At 38.0% G+C, this 17,976-nt stretch overlaps 1 protein-coding gene across 2 annotated transcripts in view; it reads right to left on the bottom strand.

Annotated features, from left to right (window-relative positions):
• The window catches only part of SEC23A (SEC23 homolog A, COPII coat complex component), a 44,185-nt gene that overhangs the window by 13,322 nt on the left and 12,887 nt on the right, over positions 1-17,976 (bottom strand). For both annotated transcript variants that reach the window (XM_005301547.5, XM_024102003.3), the window contains exons 6-13: positions 17,792-17,871; positions 15,659-15,803; positions 14,209-14,367; positions 13,537-13,652; positions 10,671-10,794; positions 6,005-6,085; positions 4,830-4,919; positions 531-637 (exon numbers count right to left, since the gene is read on the bottom strand). In XM_005301547.5, coding sequence (XP_005301604.1) covers positions 531-637; positions 4,830-4,919; positions 6,005-6,085; positions 10,671-10,794; positions 13,537-13,652; positions 14,209-14,367; positions 15,659-15,803; positions 17,792-17,871 — 902 coding nt within the window. The remainder of the gene's footprint in view (positions 1-530; positions 638-4,829; positions 4,920-6,004; positions 6,086-10,670; positions 10,795-13,536; positions 13,653-14,208; positions 14,368-15,658; positions 15,804-17,791; positions 17,872-17,976) is intronic.

The raw sequence follows: 17,976 nt of genomic DNA on the forward strand, positions 1-17,976 counted from the left end.
CTACCACCAAATTAAGCATGCAATAATCTGCCCAATACTAAAGAAAACACCACTCAGTGTTGCAAACTGCCTTCTTAATGTCTAACCTCCATTTTCTAAGCAAACTAATTGCGACGCTAATTGAACCTATGAAACTGCAGATGAGGGTTTTGGTGGTGGAGGAGCAATTGTATATAACGACCTTCTGACAGATCTAACATTCATATATTTTTAGATCAGAAGGGACCATTATGATCATCTAGTCTGACCACCTGCAAAACACAGGCCATAGAATTTCACCCAGAGATTCTTGCTTCATCTACAAGGATTTGGGTCATTTCCATTCAGCCCTGCAACTTCTTGGAAATAGGATGCTTTATAGCTCTTCATCCAGAAGACATACATAGTATCAGAGGCACAGTCCCATCATTGCCATGTGCACTGTATATCCAAAAGCACTCAATTGGTTAAATAACTGAATAATTCTATTTGAAATGCAACAGATGTGTATCACACCATTGCTAAATTAATTCATCACAATTAAAGCTTACTTTCTGGCAACTGTGGTTACTCTGATACGTCTCTGTCCACTTGAATGCTGGTACTGAGTCACAAACTGGATTGCACCACGTCCACCTTGAGGAATTGGAGCATTGTGCTGTGTTTAAAAAAAAAATTAACAAAATCTCACTAAGATTCTGTAGTATAATCATCATATTAGGATTCCTATCACTGCCAAAATCCATTCTGAAATTAGAAATTATATGAAAGAAGCTACTTTAATAAATCTAATATGCTCAGTAAATGTCTAGTGGATAAAAAATGTAAGCCAGTAAACTCTCTGTCAATCTTGAGCTATAGATTTAAGTCCAAAATTTGTCTAACTTTAAAATTACAGTCATCTAATGGAGAAAGTCCTACTTTACAAAAAATCATCATGCCAGCTGCAAGGTTTTAAAGAGACACTGTTGATTTGAAAAATCCAATTTCGGTATAATTGTTTTTTAACCTACCAATAACACCCAAAATTACTATAATGGAAAGGCGTTAGAAAAGCAATATGCTTTTTTTCCTTTTTGTATACTTGATAGCTTTTGGTGTGTAGTGATAGGATTAGTTCACTTCACCTAAGTTAGGTGCGAGCTGGGGAAAAGATCTGGAAAGAGGATGTATTGTCAACTCATGATTTTATTGCAAGTGTCACAATATTGGGTGGTTTTACTTAAAGTCACAGGTTCCAGGTTTGTGTGATTACATGAAAGTCTCAGCTATCATTAGAAAAAAAAGGTTCTAAACCTCATGTGTACTGTGAAATGCTTAAAAAATGTGACCCAATTGTGCGGTAAAGGCTCAAAAACCAAATGGCATACTCAAAGAACCCAAAACATTTTTTAATTCATAATTTTTAGCTACTTTCGTGATTTTTGGGGATATGGCTCATAATTTTGTTTTTTAACATTTGGAGTTGGCAATACCGAAGACTTCCTCCTTAATATCCTAAGAGGAAACTATTGTAAAATATATACATTCAATATTATTTTGAAACTAGTTAAACTACCCAAATATTTGCATTCCTGAAAGATATAAGGAAGTAACTTTAGTGTTGTTTGTAAATGTTACCATTGTAAAGCACAATATGGTGAATCAATGTCTGATACGAGTAATTCCTTAATGGTACTGTATTCTCTATGTTAAGGGTTTATTGCTTTAAAAGAGTTAAAGCAATTCTATTTTTAAAGATTAAAAACAACTGATAATAAAACAAACAATGTACAATTATTTGTCATTGTCCCTTAAACCAGAAGTAGTGAAAATGCTGAACAATAATTTACAGCACAGTGTCATAGAAACTGGAATTCTGATGCAAACTGAAATTTCAAAGCCCAGATTAGTAGAGTCACAGTACAGTATATAACTGAGTGATATACAGATTTCTGTAAGCTCGAAAGCTTGTCTCTCTCCACCAACAGAAATTGATCCAATAAAAGATATTACCTCTCCCACCTTGTCTCTCTAATATCCTGGGACCAATACAGCAACAACAACGCTGCATATAACTGGTTAAGTGTGACTCTTATACCTTTGAAAGAAGTATCCATCACTTTAGTTTTCAAAATATGCCTGACATTAAGTGGATGCTGAGAAGTGTTAGTTTATTAAATCATCATTTTACACACTCTTCTGTGTAAGGTTGACTTTTTAAAACTATGTTAGCAATTGTTAAATCGCAAAACAATAGATATGATTTACAAAAGATTATATACAAGCACGTACAGAATGATCAATGGCTAATGCTGATTATATGTTCACTTTTCCCCATATCACAGTATCTTCTGGTATGCTAAACTCCTTATTGTTTCTATGAAACTTTTTGTGACAATCATATTTCAGTTGAAAAGGAATGCAGTACGATCAGTGCTGCAAACATCTGGGTTAAATCTATGTTTCAACTCAACTGTACAAAAGAACACAGCATACCAGATATTAATTTATATGCTTAAACAATATGAAATGGGGGAAATACACTGAAAACATCATACTCCGCAACTGAAGGGAAAAAATAGTTTGCCTTTTTCTACAAACTAGGATTTCTCAAATGAACTGCAGTACAAACCTAACAGAAATAGAAGTAAACCATAAAAAGAAGACTACCTTGTTAAATGTAAATGAAGCATACGATACACCTCTAACATACTATAAATTTCTTGGGGGTGGCTGTCTAGTGAAAATTCACAAAGAGGAAGGCAAATTATATCTAATTCACCTTAATGAAGGCTGATATCATCCTAATTTTAAAAACAGAGGCTTAACATTGTATTTATGTGACACCTTTCATGTTGAAGGATTCCCAGAGTGCTTTACCAACTATACATGAATCATTTCACCTACCACTGAAATGCAGCAAAAAATGAGGTATAATGATGAAGCTGTTCAATAGGAAAAGCAATATTACACAACAGTTTCAGACAAGAAGGGAAGAATAATGTATCCAATTGCAAATGCAGGGAGAGTAAGTGGGTAGAATGTAGTTATTCTAATAATTATGCAGGACTTTGGCACTTTTTGCAAGAGTGTAAAAAAATTTAGCTTCACAGGAACTTTAATAAGTAAATTTAAAGTAAATGTAAATCATCAATCACTGAGCCGGTCGCTTTTCAATTTTTATTTCACAAAAGCTGACTGTCATATCTATTCTTCCAATGCTTATAACCACTTACTGAATCTAAAAGATTTTCATACCTTCTCATTTGAATTAATCTTAGCTTTAAAAATGAGGATTGCTACAAGTCTTGCTCAGAACTTATTTTGCATCTCTGTTCTCTCCTACTATATCTGGGTGCAAGATACAGATTGTCATGTTTGAAATCTTTGCCACAATGGCTTGAAGAAACAGCCTCCTCCCTCTTCAGAGATGAAGGGAATAAAACTTATGTTTTCTTCAAGTGTCGAGCATTTCCAATTAATCCATAACCCTTCCAATAATTAGCAATTTAAATATGCTTCAGGAATAACAAATGTAGATTTTCAAAACCCCTATCTAGACTGAAAGAATAACCAGCAGTTTGATAGTAGAATTTCATACAAAGGACCACATTTTCAAAGTTATGTGGGGGCAGCCATTTGTGTACATCTAATTTACACATGTAAATCAGATGTTTGCTCATGCAGATAGCAAGTAATTGGCCAAGTATGTACATAAATCCCTGATTTATATGCATACATCAAGTATTTGTTTAGGTTAGGCACGTACAAATGGATGTGCACAATTGGAGGTGCCTACATTTTAAGGTCAGATCTATAACATTCAATTTGACAACCAAAACAATCCATATTTTAAAACAGAAATACACTATAGAAAAATACATTCAGTTACTACTAAAGAACTACATTATTTTCCAAACTCTCAACATCTATTTGGTAATGCAGAGCTATTACAACTGCTGTTTGTTACATATGGGTATTTTGAGTCAATATTACTAAGGATATTAAAGAGAACATTGTACTTTTGCCTATTAAAAGAAATAAGGAATTATTTTTTCTCTCTCTTCTCAGGAGGTACAGAATAGATTTATCTGCAAATTGAAATAAGTCTTTATTCATCTGGAACAGAGCCCTTTGCCTTCACCTAAAGAGAGAGACTTAAACCTAAAATATCAGCAATTTATTCCAGGAAGTACAACTCTGGTTTCTGTTCACACATGTACTGGAAAATCAAAACCTGGAACTGCTGAATTCAATCCAACAATGCATATTAAAGAATGTTTACAATAGTTTGAAAACTTGCTAAAATATTTATAAAGATCAGAGATTTATTTGGTTGGTTTTGGTGTTTTGTTTTGTTTTTATTTTTGCTTTGTTTTTTTTTTTTTTTTTACTAATTTGAAGAAAAATGCACAACAATGTAAAGCTGCATATTCATATATCTGGTTAGAAGCAATGTACAATCCAATTTTTCCTCCAACTACAGTATACCAATTCTTCTCTCATCACCAGATTATCTGTTCATTGAAGCTTAAATGGCAGCATTTACAATTAGCTAGGTTTTATATATATATATTAAAAAGTAAACATTTTACAGCTAATAAACACTTATTTGTTTTTCTATCTTCTGATATCTGTCATTCAATAAATGGATCGCTGCTGGTGTATGTAATGTAACATTTATAAACAAAGTCAACTCATCACATTGGGTGGATACCAACCAATTTAAAAACTTGACTGAGGATGGTAATAGACTGTGTGGGAATGGTTGAGGGAGTAGTAAAAATAAAATACAGTATTCAAGATTTACATAAAAATAAAACTACTGTGTTTTGAGTTTAATACAAGTGGAGTGAAACTTCTCTTACCTGATTGACCACCTCAAAATACAGCGCAAGTGTTGTATTGGGATTAAGGCCACAGATCTTCCATTGACACGTACCTCCTGTTCCTATCTCCTGTAAATACATTATATAGAATAATTTTTAAAACAGGAATATCTTGTTGTTGTTCACTAATATACTTATAGAGCTATTAAAAATGCTGCACTTCTTGCCTCTGATCACTACAGGCCACTATTTCCTCTCTGTTATGGATCCTCAAGGCTCCCTCTGCTGGCTTCTAGAGGCAGAGAGGCTGCCAACATGAGCAGCAGCTGCAGGCCAGTTCCCTCAGAAAGAGCAGAAGAACAGGCACCAGTTGGGGGCAGAAGAAATCAAAACAACTCCATAGGGAAGGCAATAAGGGACACTCCCAAGATGGCAGAGAGAGAGTATGGAAGGATAGACATCACAGGAAGGGAATGGAAAGGGGAAGAGAAGGTGGTATCCCTCCATCACAAAGGTGGCAGCAGGAAAGTCAGATGGAGGTAACAGGCTACTAAACTTCCTCTAAGAAAGAGGCCAGAGGTATAACTGTATGGGCACAAGGTTGGCTTAAGAGAGAGATGGTGATTGTGCAAGGGAGGTTCTTGGGGCTAGAGAGACGCTACCACTGGGTCAAATAAACTCCTACATACTGGATACTTATCAAACTTCCTAAACGTTGAATTCCCCGTCACTGGTTTAATACTTATTTTTGCTATATTTGTAGTTGGGCTGTGCATGTTTTTTTGTGATTTTATATTATATCATATTGATAGAATATCACATATTGATGCAACATCATGATACAACATAAATGGGTCACAGGATGTAGGGCTTCATGGAACTGTGGTCTTATAAGAGAGCAGAGAACACAGTTAAAAAACCACCTCATTGTTGGTGTCCATCCAAAAACACATCCAATATATTTCAAAAAACCTAACCACCTAAATTCACCAGACTCTGTATATAGCCCTCTGATGACTGAGAGCCTGGAGGCGTGAGTCAGGAGCATATCTGAAAAACTGTTCATGAACAAATTTTAAAATGCTGATAATGATTTATTCAGGGGTTTTGATCCAACAATTAAGTACCAGCACATTCCTTTACAAATCCAGAAAACCTAGGTCTTATTTTCTAGCAATTCAAAATTGCACCTACTTACAACAAAAGTAACTTACATTTTCTGACACACAAGGTCCTTTGGAATTGAGAGAGACACAGGGTCCAATAGCTCCTGAAATCTTGATTTCTCTTGAGGTCTTTATATTTAAAAGAAAAACAGGTTACATATTGAGCTATGCTTACTCATACATTCAACACTGATAAAATAACATTTATTTTTCTTTTAACCAGGCATTCAGTGTTTCATCCACACCTTTAGAAGAGGTTATAAATACATAGGATGTTCAGTATATTTATAATTCTTTCAGCAAACAAAGCCAACTGCTGTTGCAAAGTCTAAAGAGTGAACTCTGCTACATGTGTAGTTTTCTAAGTCTGAAATTGTATTGTTTATGAATTAGAGCATATAAAGAACACCTGCTACTACTTAGACCTCTGAGTGCCCCAGAAAGCATATTATAAGTGATGTGTACATCATACAACAAAAGGCATTTTCTACTGAAGATACAATCGTTAAAATATTCATGAGATGAGGCTCAGATGAGGGGCTGTGGGGTGGGCCATATGATTATACAAATATCATATTAAATTAATATTCTGTATTGGTGTCCTGAAAGAGTTGGGTTTCCCTATTTATCCTTGCCAGTTTCTTCAGCCAAATTCATAGCTATGTACGTACAAAACTAGAAGGTCAGATCATTACTTCCAGTAATAAAATCCTCTTGAGGGGAGCTTTGGGAAAGGAAATACCCATGAGCAGGACCTCTCAGAGGTCCAGAGAGGCCCGGGCCACTTCCAGCTTTTGAGGCCCCTAGCCATAATAAAAATAAAAAATGACGATACATGAAAACAAAATAAGGCATCAAAAAAAGAGTGAGACATAATTTGAATATTTTTTTATTTAACAAATGCTTTTCTAGCCTTTTTCTGTGCTAATTATTGAGGAAAAAATCTAGCTTTTGTGCAATGTCACAGTTGATATTAAGCATAGAGCCCATTCAAACGCTCTTGTCCCATAGTTGAACGGTGATAGTTCTTTACCTGCTTCAACATGTTGAAGGTGTGTTCACCTGAAGCCACTGATGCAGGCAAACTGACAAAAATACGCAATGCAATTGTGATATTAGGAAACATCCCAGAGAGTCCAAGTTCAAGTATTTCTTGAAGCAATTCCTTTGACTTGCAATCCAATTTAAAGTTCGTGGAATATATTCGTTTGAGGAAGATGGCCTCGTCAATGAGATCTTTTGAGATTTCTTTGTTGTGCTGTTGCTGAAATTGTTCAGATGCAAAAAGTAGATCTTCATTACTCAGTCTGTTGAACTGCCAAAGAAACCCAAAAAGGGTACAAATTGGTCACTGTGACTCAAATCAACGTGTAAGACCTGATTGAATAGAGTCGAAGGTGACAAGGAAGACGTTGACCCTATAATGCTGCTCAGCATCGGATTCAGTAGGTAAATTGCGATTGGTGGAGAACTCAGATGAAATGCCAATATTCTGTGCTACTAATTTGGACTCAGTCAGGATCACATCCCATTGTTCACAAATCTGTTGAATGTCATTGATAAGACTTTCAATGTTATCCCTCTCAACATCAAGTGTAGCATTGCGTGCTTCAATTACCAGATTAGTTTGGTGGATCATTGTAAGTAGTTTCATCCACAAAGATGACATCAGAATGGATTAAAATTTAGATATGTGCTTCTGAATAGACTGAAGTTCAGTTCGAGCCTGAGAAGTGAGATTGAGAGATTCAAGCTCATTTAAAGCCTTTCTCCCTGAATTCAAATGCTGCGCAACTGGTTGACAACCGTCAATCCGGGCAGACCATCTAGTTTTGGACATCCCATGCAGTGAAACAGGAAGATATTGCTTCAGAATTTCCCACCTTTGTGGACTGCTCCTGAAGAGATTGTACATTTGCTGAACAGTTCCAAAGTAAGTAATTGCCTCCTTGCATGATTCAGCACAGTCAACACCTACAAGGTTTAGTGTGTGGTTTCCACAACTGGAGAAAATATAGTCTGAATTATGCTCAAGCAGAACTGTTTGTACACATTTGTACTTCCCAGCCATATTAGATCCATTGTCACAGGCTTGACCAATGCAGACTTGAAAATCTAACTTAAAACCTTCTAGAATTGCTAGTACTCGAGCAGCAATTTCTTTTCCAGTTTTTCTTGTGAAATTATCAAACAAAATAAACCTTTCTTCAACTGAAAATGTTGAGCTATCTTAACATATGGAATAACCATAGTAGTCTGTTCCTTGTGAGAACAATCTGCAGTGGAATCAACGATTTAAAAATATTTGGCATTTCAAATCTCATCAAGAATTGTTGTTCGTACGGATGACCCACATAGCTCAATAAACTCATTTGGTATGCGTGTGGAGAGATAATGGACTTGTATGTGCTTTTGACTCTCTTGCGATTCTCGAACACGTTTTTCGTACTCTGATAAAAGTGGGTCATATTTGCTGAGGAGCTCAACTATGCCTAGAAAGTTTCCATTTGCATGATCACCAATACTGGAACCAAAGAAAGCCAATTGCCACTCAGAAAGAAAAAGGATGACATTCAGGATGCGCTCAAGAAGTTCTTTCCAGTTATTAGTTTCTGTAGAGAGTTCAGTCAAGAGTAAATTCTCAACTGAACCTTCAGCTGATTCTGCCCGACTGGCTGATTTCCATGTAACATAGTTTTCTTTGTGTGACGTTGAATTCTCATGTGATGGTATTTAGTCTTTCAACTTCCTCCAACCTCTGTTGATGCTCCATCCTGATTGATCAGAGAGAACTAATGCATTTGCAGCACTTTTGTTCAAAATGAAGCGGGGTGCACAATACAGAGATTGTTTTTCCGTATTCCAGCATAACAAGTCTCTTGTGCACGTCTCACCATTTGGAAGAGTTTTTGTCAGCAGACGAGTAGGGAAAGTATGATCATCATCATCTTGTGGAATGTTACTTGGAATTTCAAAACAACTAATTTGAAGAAAAGATTGCATTTGGGCAGCATTGCTCTTGTCAATAATTCCAATGTCAGTCACAGTCAAACCTGTAGTACTCATGAATTGCTCTTGCTGCGTAAGATCTACATCTTCCTGTTGCTGTTGAGTTTCTTGATCGTACACAGGATCTTCTTCTGCATCTGTTACTGCTGGCACATCTCCTTCTTGAATCTGGGCCTATAGACTACGAAAGCCAATGATGAGCTACCAAGCTAGGGCTCAACCAACCAACCAGTCATATCTTTTAGCTACCATATGAAGATAATAATGAGGAATTCTCACACATAAATCATGCCTTAGTCAACTATAAAACTATAAAAACACTAAAGTGTAACAATTGTCTACCTTTCAACACGCACTTGATCCAGCACCAGCCACTATTCATGGTTTGTTTATATAATCAGCTGATCTGAGAGGACACGTTCATCACGGTCTAATCTTGTGCCATCAGAACTGATATATTATTATACTGATAATATATTATGTTATATTAATATTTACTGATAATATATTATACCTATATTGTATTATATTTTTATTAATATTTATGAACATTTTTAACTCTTTGATAGGACAATCTATATCAGTTAACAAAAAAAGTATGTCTTTTACCAAATCACTTTTCTTATTTGCTTAAATTTGCAGATCTAAGCTGAGTGTGTGTGTCACATTTTGGTCCGATAGCGATGCACATAAAAACAAGTTGCAAAACTTATCAAATGCCAAAAAATTAACACGTGTCTAAATTTGAGGCCCCCTTTGAGCTTGAGACCCAGGCCAAATGGCCCTCCTGGTCCCCCCCTCTCATTGGCCCTGCCCATGACAACCCCACCATTTTCCTGATGGGGCAGGTTCCCCGCCATCGAAAAAGCCCTGGGACCCCACAACTGACCCTCGAGGATCTGTGGGAGGCCAGCGTGCATCTATAATGATGGCCCTTGCACCTCCACACCAACTCTGGGCCCTGGAAGGACACCTCTGTTGAAGACATGCTACAAGGGACTCTCCCTAGTCACAGTTGCTCCCAGGTTTCTGAGCCATACATACAGGAGAGGACAAACAAGCACTGAAAGGTACCAAAGAATCATATGGCCTTTTGAATTCCCACTACAGCAGATCACATTAGTTTTCACATTAGTTAAAATATGCTTCACGCTTCCTCACATTAGCGTACCTAGTATATTATTTTGTTTCCTCTGATATATAACAAAATCTCTCAGGACATTTATCCATGTATATATCTGAATTTAGGATACAGACTCTACTTTCCATTGGATCCTAGCCTCTACTATACAGATGCAATAGTGGGAGGAAGGTTGGGAAGAAAGAATATAGAAAGCCTCTCATCCTAGTGCTAGCAACAGAAAAGGATCTCTCCTTAATGCTCAAAATGTGCTAGGAGTGCTAACTATCATGCCTGTTCACACACTGTAGCCGCCAAGGAGGCATGTTGTGCTGGATATGCATAGCCTCAGCTGACTAGCATGTAAGTGGGATTAAGGATTGTTTTGCCCAAATAAGAGAAATAGGATCCCAAACACTCTTGCCTCAAGACCTTATTTTTATGGTAAAGTAATAAATCCCTAAAAATAAAGGTTTAAAATGAAAGGTTACTGAACCGCTACTACAAGCAATGCAAATACATCACTAGAATTGATTTGTCAGAACTTCTGAATTTCTAACATTCATATTAAGTTTTGACTCTTACCTTTATTTCTAAAGTGCCACCAAATCCCATTTTAAATTGCCCTTGCATATCTTTGGTAAATACTCTCTGAAAGGTTTGTTTGAATAAGGATGTATTGAAAGAGTCTCCCATTACCATGTAGCCTCTGGATGAAAGACCAAAAAAAAATACCAAGATAAAACACACAGAAACACAACTAGAAAGCATCTGGACTACTTATTATGCATTCATTTAGCAAACAGGATATACTTAACTTACCTCTCAAAGAACATTTCTACACTGAAATTAGACACTGGTGGCTGGCCTGTGCCAGCTGACTTGGGCTCCCGGGGCTTGGAGCTGTTTAATCGCACTGTAGACTTCCCTGAGGGTCCTAGAGCCTGGACTCCAGCCCTAGCTGGGAAGTCTACACTACAATTAAACAGTCCCACAGCCTGAGCCCACGGGCCTGCTGCGGGTGTCTAACTGCAGTGTAGATGTACTCTCAGAGTTTAAAGTAAAAACAGTTCATTCGGAAACACTCAAACGTTTTTTTCAAAATCACTTAACAGGGGCTACTTTCAATTATCTCATCATAAAGCACAATGGGGAACTTTGTAAACAGGTTTCTTACAAGATCAACACATCAAGGTCATCAGGCCCTTAATACAAAACAAAAGCTTCAACTGGAGGAAACATTGCACTGGATTTTATCATTACAGCTAGTTTTTAACCCTGCCTTACGGAGATGCAGTCGTTGATTAACTTATCCTAATATTCTGATACTTTCCCATATCATTTTGCCTCTATCAGATAAGTAATCATTTCAAACCTGAATCTATTATCATAAAACACATTTTGTCCGTGAGCTCAGCAGTGATCACTGAAGATGAAATTACTGTGATTACAGATTGCAGTGCAACTACTCGTACTGAACAGTGAAGTATTTTTAAATCCATCTGATTAGCATTTAAGGAATGAGCGTAAAACACGATTAGAGTTTATCCCCAGTAGTGCTCACAGTGTACAAATATAAGGCATCATGTTTTTAATAATACGTTTGATAACAAGTTTTGTGTTAAGTTCTGCCCTCCAACTTTCCCTTTATAAATTAACTAGTTTCTGGTAGTCATCACAGTAGAAGTGAGTCTTCAGGAGTTATTCAAATATGGAGAAAACAACAACTATGGGGACCAGCTCAGAAAGAACAACCCTATGCCTAGCAGGCAACATAGCAGCAGACAGTGAGAGAGGTAGACAAACGGGATGTCAAGGCTGGTATTGTTGGAGGGGCCAGCGTGGGATGGGGCATTGCAGAAAGAGACATAGGAAGGGGCAGAATTACATAGCACCTTGACTCCAAGTACAAGAAGCTGGAACTTGATGTGACAGAGGAACAAGAGCTAGTAGTGGGATTCTAAGAGGGGTTGACATGATCACATTAAGGCATGGAAAATAATCTTAGCAACAGAATTTTGTACTAACTGTAGAGAGGTAGGTAACATGAGAGTCCAGGAGGCCACAAAGCAAGAGGTTACAGTAATCAATATGGGAAATTATGAAAGCCTGAGGAAATTTTAGCTGTTGGGACTGAAAGGGTGGATCTTAGAAAAGTTGTGCAGCAAGAAGTGGCAGGATTTGGATATGTGAGAGGCAGTGCAGACAGATTAACCCCATGCTATGGCCTTGAGTGACAGAAAGGATGAGGGTGGTGTCAACAGAGAGACAGAATGGGGGAGAGCAGAGAGTTTCACCGGAAAGATCAGTATTTGTTTTGACCATGGTAAGCTTTACTGGTGATGCCATCTGGAAGATGTCAGAGATATGACTGAATGGAGACAAGTCAGGAGTGAAGAATTTGAGAATCATCAACACAGAGACTGTAGCTGAAATCTGCATGAGTGAATTAGACTGCCCAGAGAAAGGGTAAGCAAGAAGATGAAGGCTCCAAGGACAGATCTCTGTGATATCCCCATGGGCAGTGGGAAAAGAAGGAAGACAACAGCCCACTCCTTCTCCACCCTCCCTCCACAAACCTCTCAGAACAGCCAGAGAAGGAGAAGAATCAGGAGAGGCCAGTAATATGAAAGGTGAAGGAAGGCAAGACACTCAAGTAGGGTATGACCCACAGTGCAAGGCAGTAGAGAGGTCAAGGATGATAAGGAAGGAGTAAAGAACTGAAGATGTGGCCAAGATGAGGGCTGTTTGAATCCTCGACGAAAGTAGTTTCAGCAGAGTGAATGAGAGGAAGTTGGACTAGAATCAATACAAGATTTAACACATTGTTCTGAAAAATCTTAGTTTTATTACCCAACATAACATCAATAGTAAAGAGAAATGTTTTCAGGGAGGTCAAGAACACACTATACACAGTACATCATGCACCAAGTTATAAATCTTGAAGAGATTCAAGATACTCAAAAAAATGACATCTAGAGAAGTAAGGTTTCCCCCTCAATCAAAGGACAAAAGGAAGAACAAAAATGTAAAAGAAATAAAAGATCACAGTGAAAAAGTTGTGTGCCTGAGCATTACTGAAGCCCAAGATACATATATGGAAAGGAAAAATAGATTATTTGGCAACAGTACACAGGCTAAATGTTCTAAAAAGACATTCACACTATTTATGCCCCAAATATTAATGTTAAAAGTAATGAGAATAAACACCCTCATAATTAAACCCAAAATTATGGTAAAAAATTCTTCTCAGGCTCACAACAATTTAGGTCTATATGCAAACTACCCACAATCACAGTATACAGACATGGAGTCATGATTTTTTCTTCTATCATTTGGAACTAAAACGAAGTCATTAGTATTTTTTGGTAAGGTAATGAGCACTCTATTTTAAATACTTTAAAAAGAAAGTGCACCTTCATACACTACTTTAAACAAATTAGACACATACCCAGTATAGTTGGGACAGCACTTCATCTCCAGAAGACCAGTCTGATCTAGTGCACATGCATATATGTCAATAACATGACCAGTTGTAGCAGCACGATTAGCCAGAGCTTCAAAATGCTAAATACGAGATTAAAATGCATTTATAACAATATGCAAACTGAACTCGTCACACTTTAACGTTAAAACAGAAGCTCTCAGAATTCTTGTACAACAGCTAAATTAAATTGTATCCATATTATACTCTAACATTGGCTAAAATCTTTTTTTGAGAAGGTGAGAAAGGTCTAGAATTTTTTATGACTATTCCCTACTTTTCCCAGCCAGTTTAAAAGATAACTCGGGGTAGGTTGATCAAGGAGGCATTCTACATAAAAATCAATGCTACCATTCTAGATCACTGTGCATTAAGGCCCTGATCCAACTCCTACTGAAGTCAGTGGAAACACTCCCAGTAACTTCAGTTGGAGTTGAATCAGGTTCTCACTCAATGTACTGAAAATCCTTATGCAATTTTGGAAAATATGTAGTTATTCAAGGAACATTCAACAACAACAAAAATGTTTGTAGGTTCTATATCACTTTATTCATATACTAATATCAAATGTCTTATTCTAATTATGTATCAAATAAAAAAAATTTACATCACTCTTCCCCATCTACTGTTAAGTCTTACCTTAGTAGCCTTTTTAACATAATTGGCATTGTCTTTTTCAATGTCGTGCCATGATCTTATAGGTAACTTCAGTTCATCCCCTACAACCATCCCAGGTCCTTGAGTGCCTGGCCCTCCAATGAACATCAATATATGTGCACCAGTGTTAGGGAAAGTACACTGTAGGACAGAAAGAAAATCTCAGAGAGCAACTCTTTCTGCTATAAACAGTTACTACATAATATTAATAGAGGAAACAAAATAGAGGAAACTCAACCAAAATGAGACCCTTCCCATGCTGTAGAGATTAACTGGGGAGAAAAATAAAAAAAAAAAATCATAAAGAAACCTTCTAGGTTACTCCTGTAAGGAAATACAACCTTTAAAGGGAAGTAAAATTATGTAAATTAAACCCCATTAACACAGAAAGAGCACAAGGGTAGGGGAGAACATAGGCAAGATTTCACAGGCCCAGCAGTGAACCATCAGCATCTTGACAAGCTGCCTTCACTACTTTAACTGATATCATCATCTGAACATATGACTACAAAGGCTGCAACGTAACATTACTGGTAAAGAAGGCTGCACTGTTTAGAGACTTGAAGGAAGGAGCTAAGACAAGTATGCTGCCACAATACCATTGGCTTTCAGTATCCAAAGCAAAGGGACAATTCTTAAAGAGAAGGGAATGGGAAGAATAGACTACTGACAAAGGGTAAAAAACTGTAGAAAATAGTGTTAAACAGTAAAGAGTTATAAGCAAACAAAAGTCACAAAAATCAAAATGGGAAATAGTTAAAATAGGAAGGGAATAAAACAACAAAAATAGAAATTAAGGAAAAGGCTAAGATATTACAGAACACTGAAGAATTGAACAAAAATACGTATTAAAAAGAAAAAAGATTTGTAACAAGTAGCAGAGTCAAAGCAAACAGGCATGATTTAAACAACTAAAAGACAAAGGGTAATAAAAATAACTGGGTAAATTAGGCAAGAACTAAGAAAAAAATGCATTTTTAAAAATCTTGGGCTGCATCCCATTTCCTTCTCCCTCTTTGCTCAATACACTTTCAATACAGATTCTTAGCTCTTTGACCGGGATGGTATTCTTGCTTCGTAGAGTGCCCCGCACACTTTTGGGAACAATATAAATATTGAGTTAATATAATAATAAAAGATTGGTGGACTTTCCTTTAATCTAGACTAGAAGGCAAAATGTCACCAAACAAACAAGCATAAAGTAGTAACGTAATTGTTTTGAATATAAAAATAGAATGAGATGCATGCACTCAGATTAAACAGAGGAAAATTCAGGATATGTCATGTTTGTCTGAATCTGAACACAAGACTAATATACATGAATTACAGAGACTGTTATTGTTATGTTTTGATTGCCGCATCCGCCATAGAAGGTTTTATGTAGGACAGTGATCTAGTGACATTTAAAAACAATTTTAGGTAAAACTATTACCTCAAGAAGTCCTACAGCTATAGAAAGAGCCACTCCAGAGGAACGCAAAGGTCTTTTCCCTTGTGGAACAGGCCAAGGATCCCGTTGTAATTCACCCAAAAGATCAGTAAGATTCATATCAATTTTCTGCACTGGCTGTAGGAATCTAAATACAGATAAATGGCATTATGTTAGCTTTAGGATTCTTTTGGCTATATGACCTTTTAAAAGATAATCAGGACTAGTAATTCATTGGCAATGTGTTAGATTGCAATGTCAAAGATCCAAATCTGGGTTTAGACCACAGTCTCTTGCTCAACAGGCTGGCAAGGTCTGGAAGCACTACATACTCGGTATGCTCAGCCTGAAGAGACAGGAAGCTTCACATGGAGCACTGTAGCAAGGCAACCTGTTGAGCTAGAAACAATGCCATGGTCCAAAAGGAACTACATGCAGACAAAAACACATCAGGTCACCATGGGAATTTGAGACAGACACTAAAGGGAAGAGGATAATCTTGGAGAGAAGATAAAATGAAAATGTTAAGGGGTAAAATTTTCAGAATTGTCTAGGAATCTAAATCCCAATGGATTATTTAGCAAATAGATATGATGATAGGCAAAAAAGGCTAAGAGAATGAAAGATCAAATTATATATGGATAAATACTTCTGTTGATATATTTTAAAATATTGGATATATTCATATACGTAGGAAGACAGAAATGGCACTTCTATATAGTCTCAAATGTGCTGAGGCACAGTAAGTTTGTTAAAATACATCTTTGGAAGAAGTCATGATAAACATGTCAAAAGCAATGGAAATAGCAGAAAGGCCACAAATACTGATGTCTGTAAGCAAACTATCCTTGTAGACAGGGATCTTTGAGTACAATCTTTTTGAAGGGTGAATCAAATGCATTCTTAGATGTGGAATCCCTTCTCCTTTTACTCTAATTCTCCTATACCACCTTTACAGCCTAAGATCCCATCTACACTACAAATGTTACCATGTTAGGTGTTCTAGTTATCCCTTTAAATGATTAAAACAATTAGACTATTAGAGACCTGCATAGAATGACCAGTATGTATGGTAAGAGGGGGAGTCTGTTATCTGGGACAGACTTTCCCCATTCTTTGCCAATGGGAAATTCATTACTGTCACAACTCTTCCAGCCTCAGCTTCCAAAGCTACATTCACGGTCTCTAAGGACAGCCAAGCAAAGATTGTGCTCCCCAGAAACCTTCTCAGACAGTCCTTAAACCTGAAAAGCAATTTGCATTAAAAGAGTAGGATAATACACAGCACTCAACCTACTAGAGCAGGGTGGGCAAACTGCAGCCCGGGGGCCACATCCGGCCCTTCAGACATTTTAATCCAGCTCTTGAGCTCCAGCCGGAGAGCGGGGTCCAGGGCTTGCCCCGCTCCACATGTGCTGTGGCTCCGCACGGCTCCCAGAAGCAGTGGCATGTGCCCCCTCCGGCTCCTACACGTAGGGGAAGCCAGGGGGCTCCGCACATTGCCCCCACCCCAAGCACTGCCCCTGCAGTTCCCATTGGCCCGAAACCACAGCCAATGGGAGCTATAGGGGCGGCACCTGTGGACGGGGCAACATGCAGAGCCGCCTGGCCGCGCCTCCACGGAGGTGAAAGAGAGGGGACATGCCACTGCTTCCAGGAGCTGTTTGAGATAAGCGCCACCCGGAGCCTGCACCCCTGACCCCCTCCCGCACCCCAACCCTCAGCCCTGATCCCGCCCTCCGAACCCTTCAGTCCCAACCCAGAGCACCCTCCTGCATCACCAGCCCCACCCCAGAGCCTGCACCCCCAGCTGGAGCCCCCCCACCCCACAACCTCCTGCCCCAGCCCAGAGCCCCTTCCTGTACCCTGAACTCCTCATTTCTCGCCCCACCCCAGAGCTCACACCCCCAGCTGGAGCCCTCACCCCCTCCAACACCCCAACCCCCAATTTTATGAGCATTAATGGCCCAACATACAATTTCCATACCCAGATGTGGCCCTTGGGCCAAAAAGTTTGCCCACCCCTGTACTAGAGCATCCCTCTAGTTGTATCAATCACACAAGAAAAAAAGTCATGAGGTAAAGTTTTCTGGTAAAGCAATTTAACAATGAGATTTTTTTTTTTTTAAATAATACCTGTTAGAAGGTGGTGGCTGCTGTACCTGAGGACCCCGGCCTACTTGTGAAACAGATACTTTAGTAAGCCCCAACATTTCCTGTAAAAAAATGTGGAGAGAGAGAGAGAGAGAGAGAGAGAGAGAATTTGATTACAGATTATCTTGAAGTTCATCACTATGATCATTTTCAGGGTTTGAGGGTTT

This window comes from Chrysemys picta, chromosome 4, assembly GCF_011386835.1.
Source record: "Chrysemys picta bellii isolate R12L10 chromosome 4, ASM1138683v2, whole genome shotgun sequence".
Lineage (NCBI taxonomy): Eukaryota > Metazoa > Chordata > Testudines > Emydidae > Chrysemys > Chrysemys picta.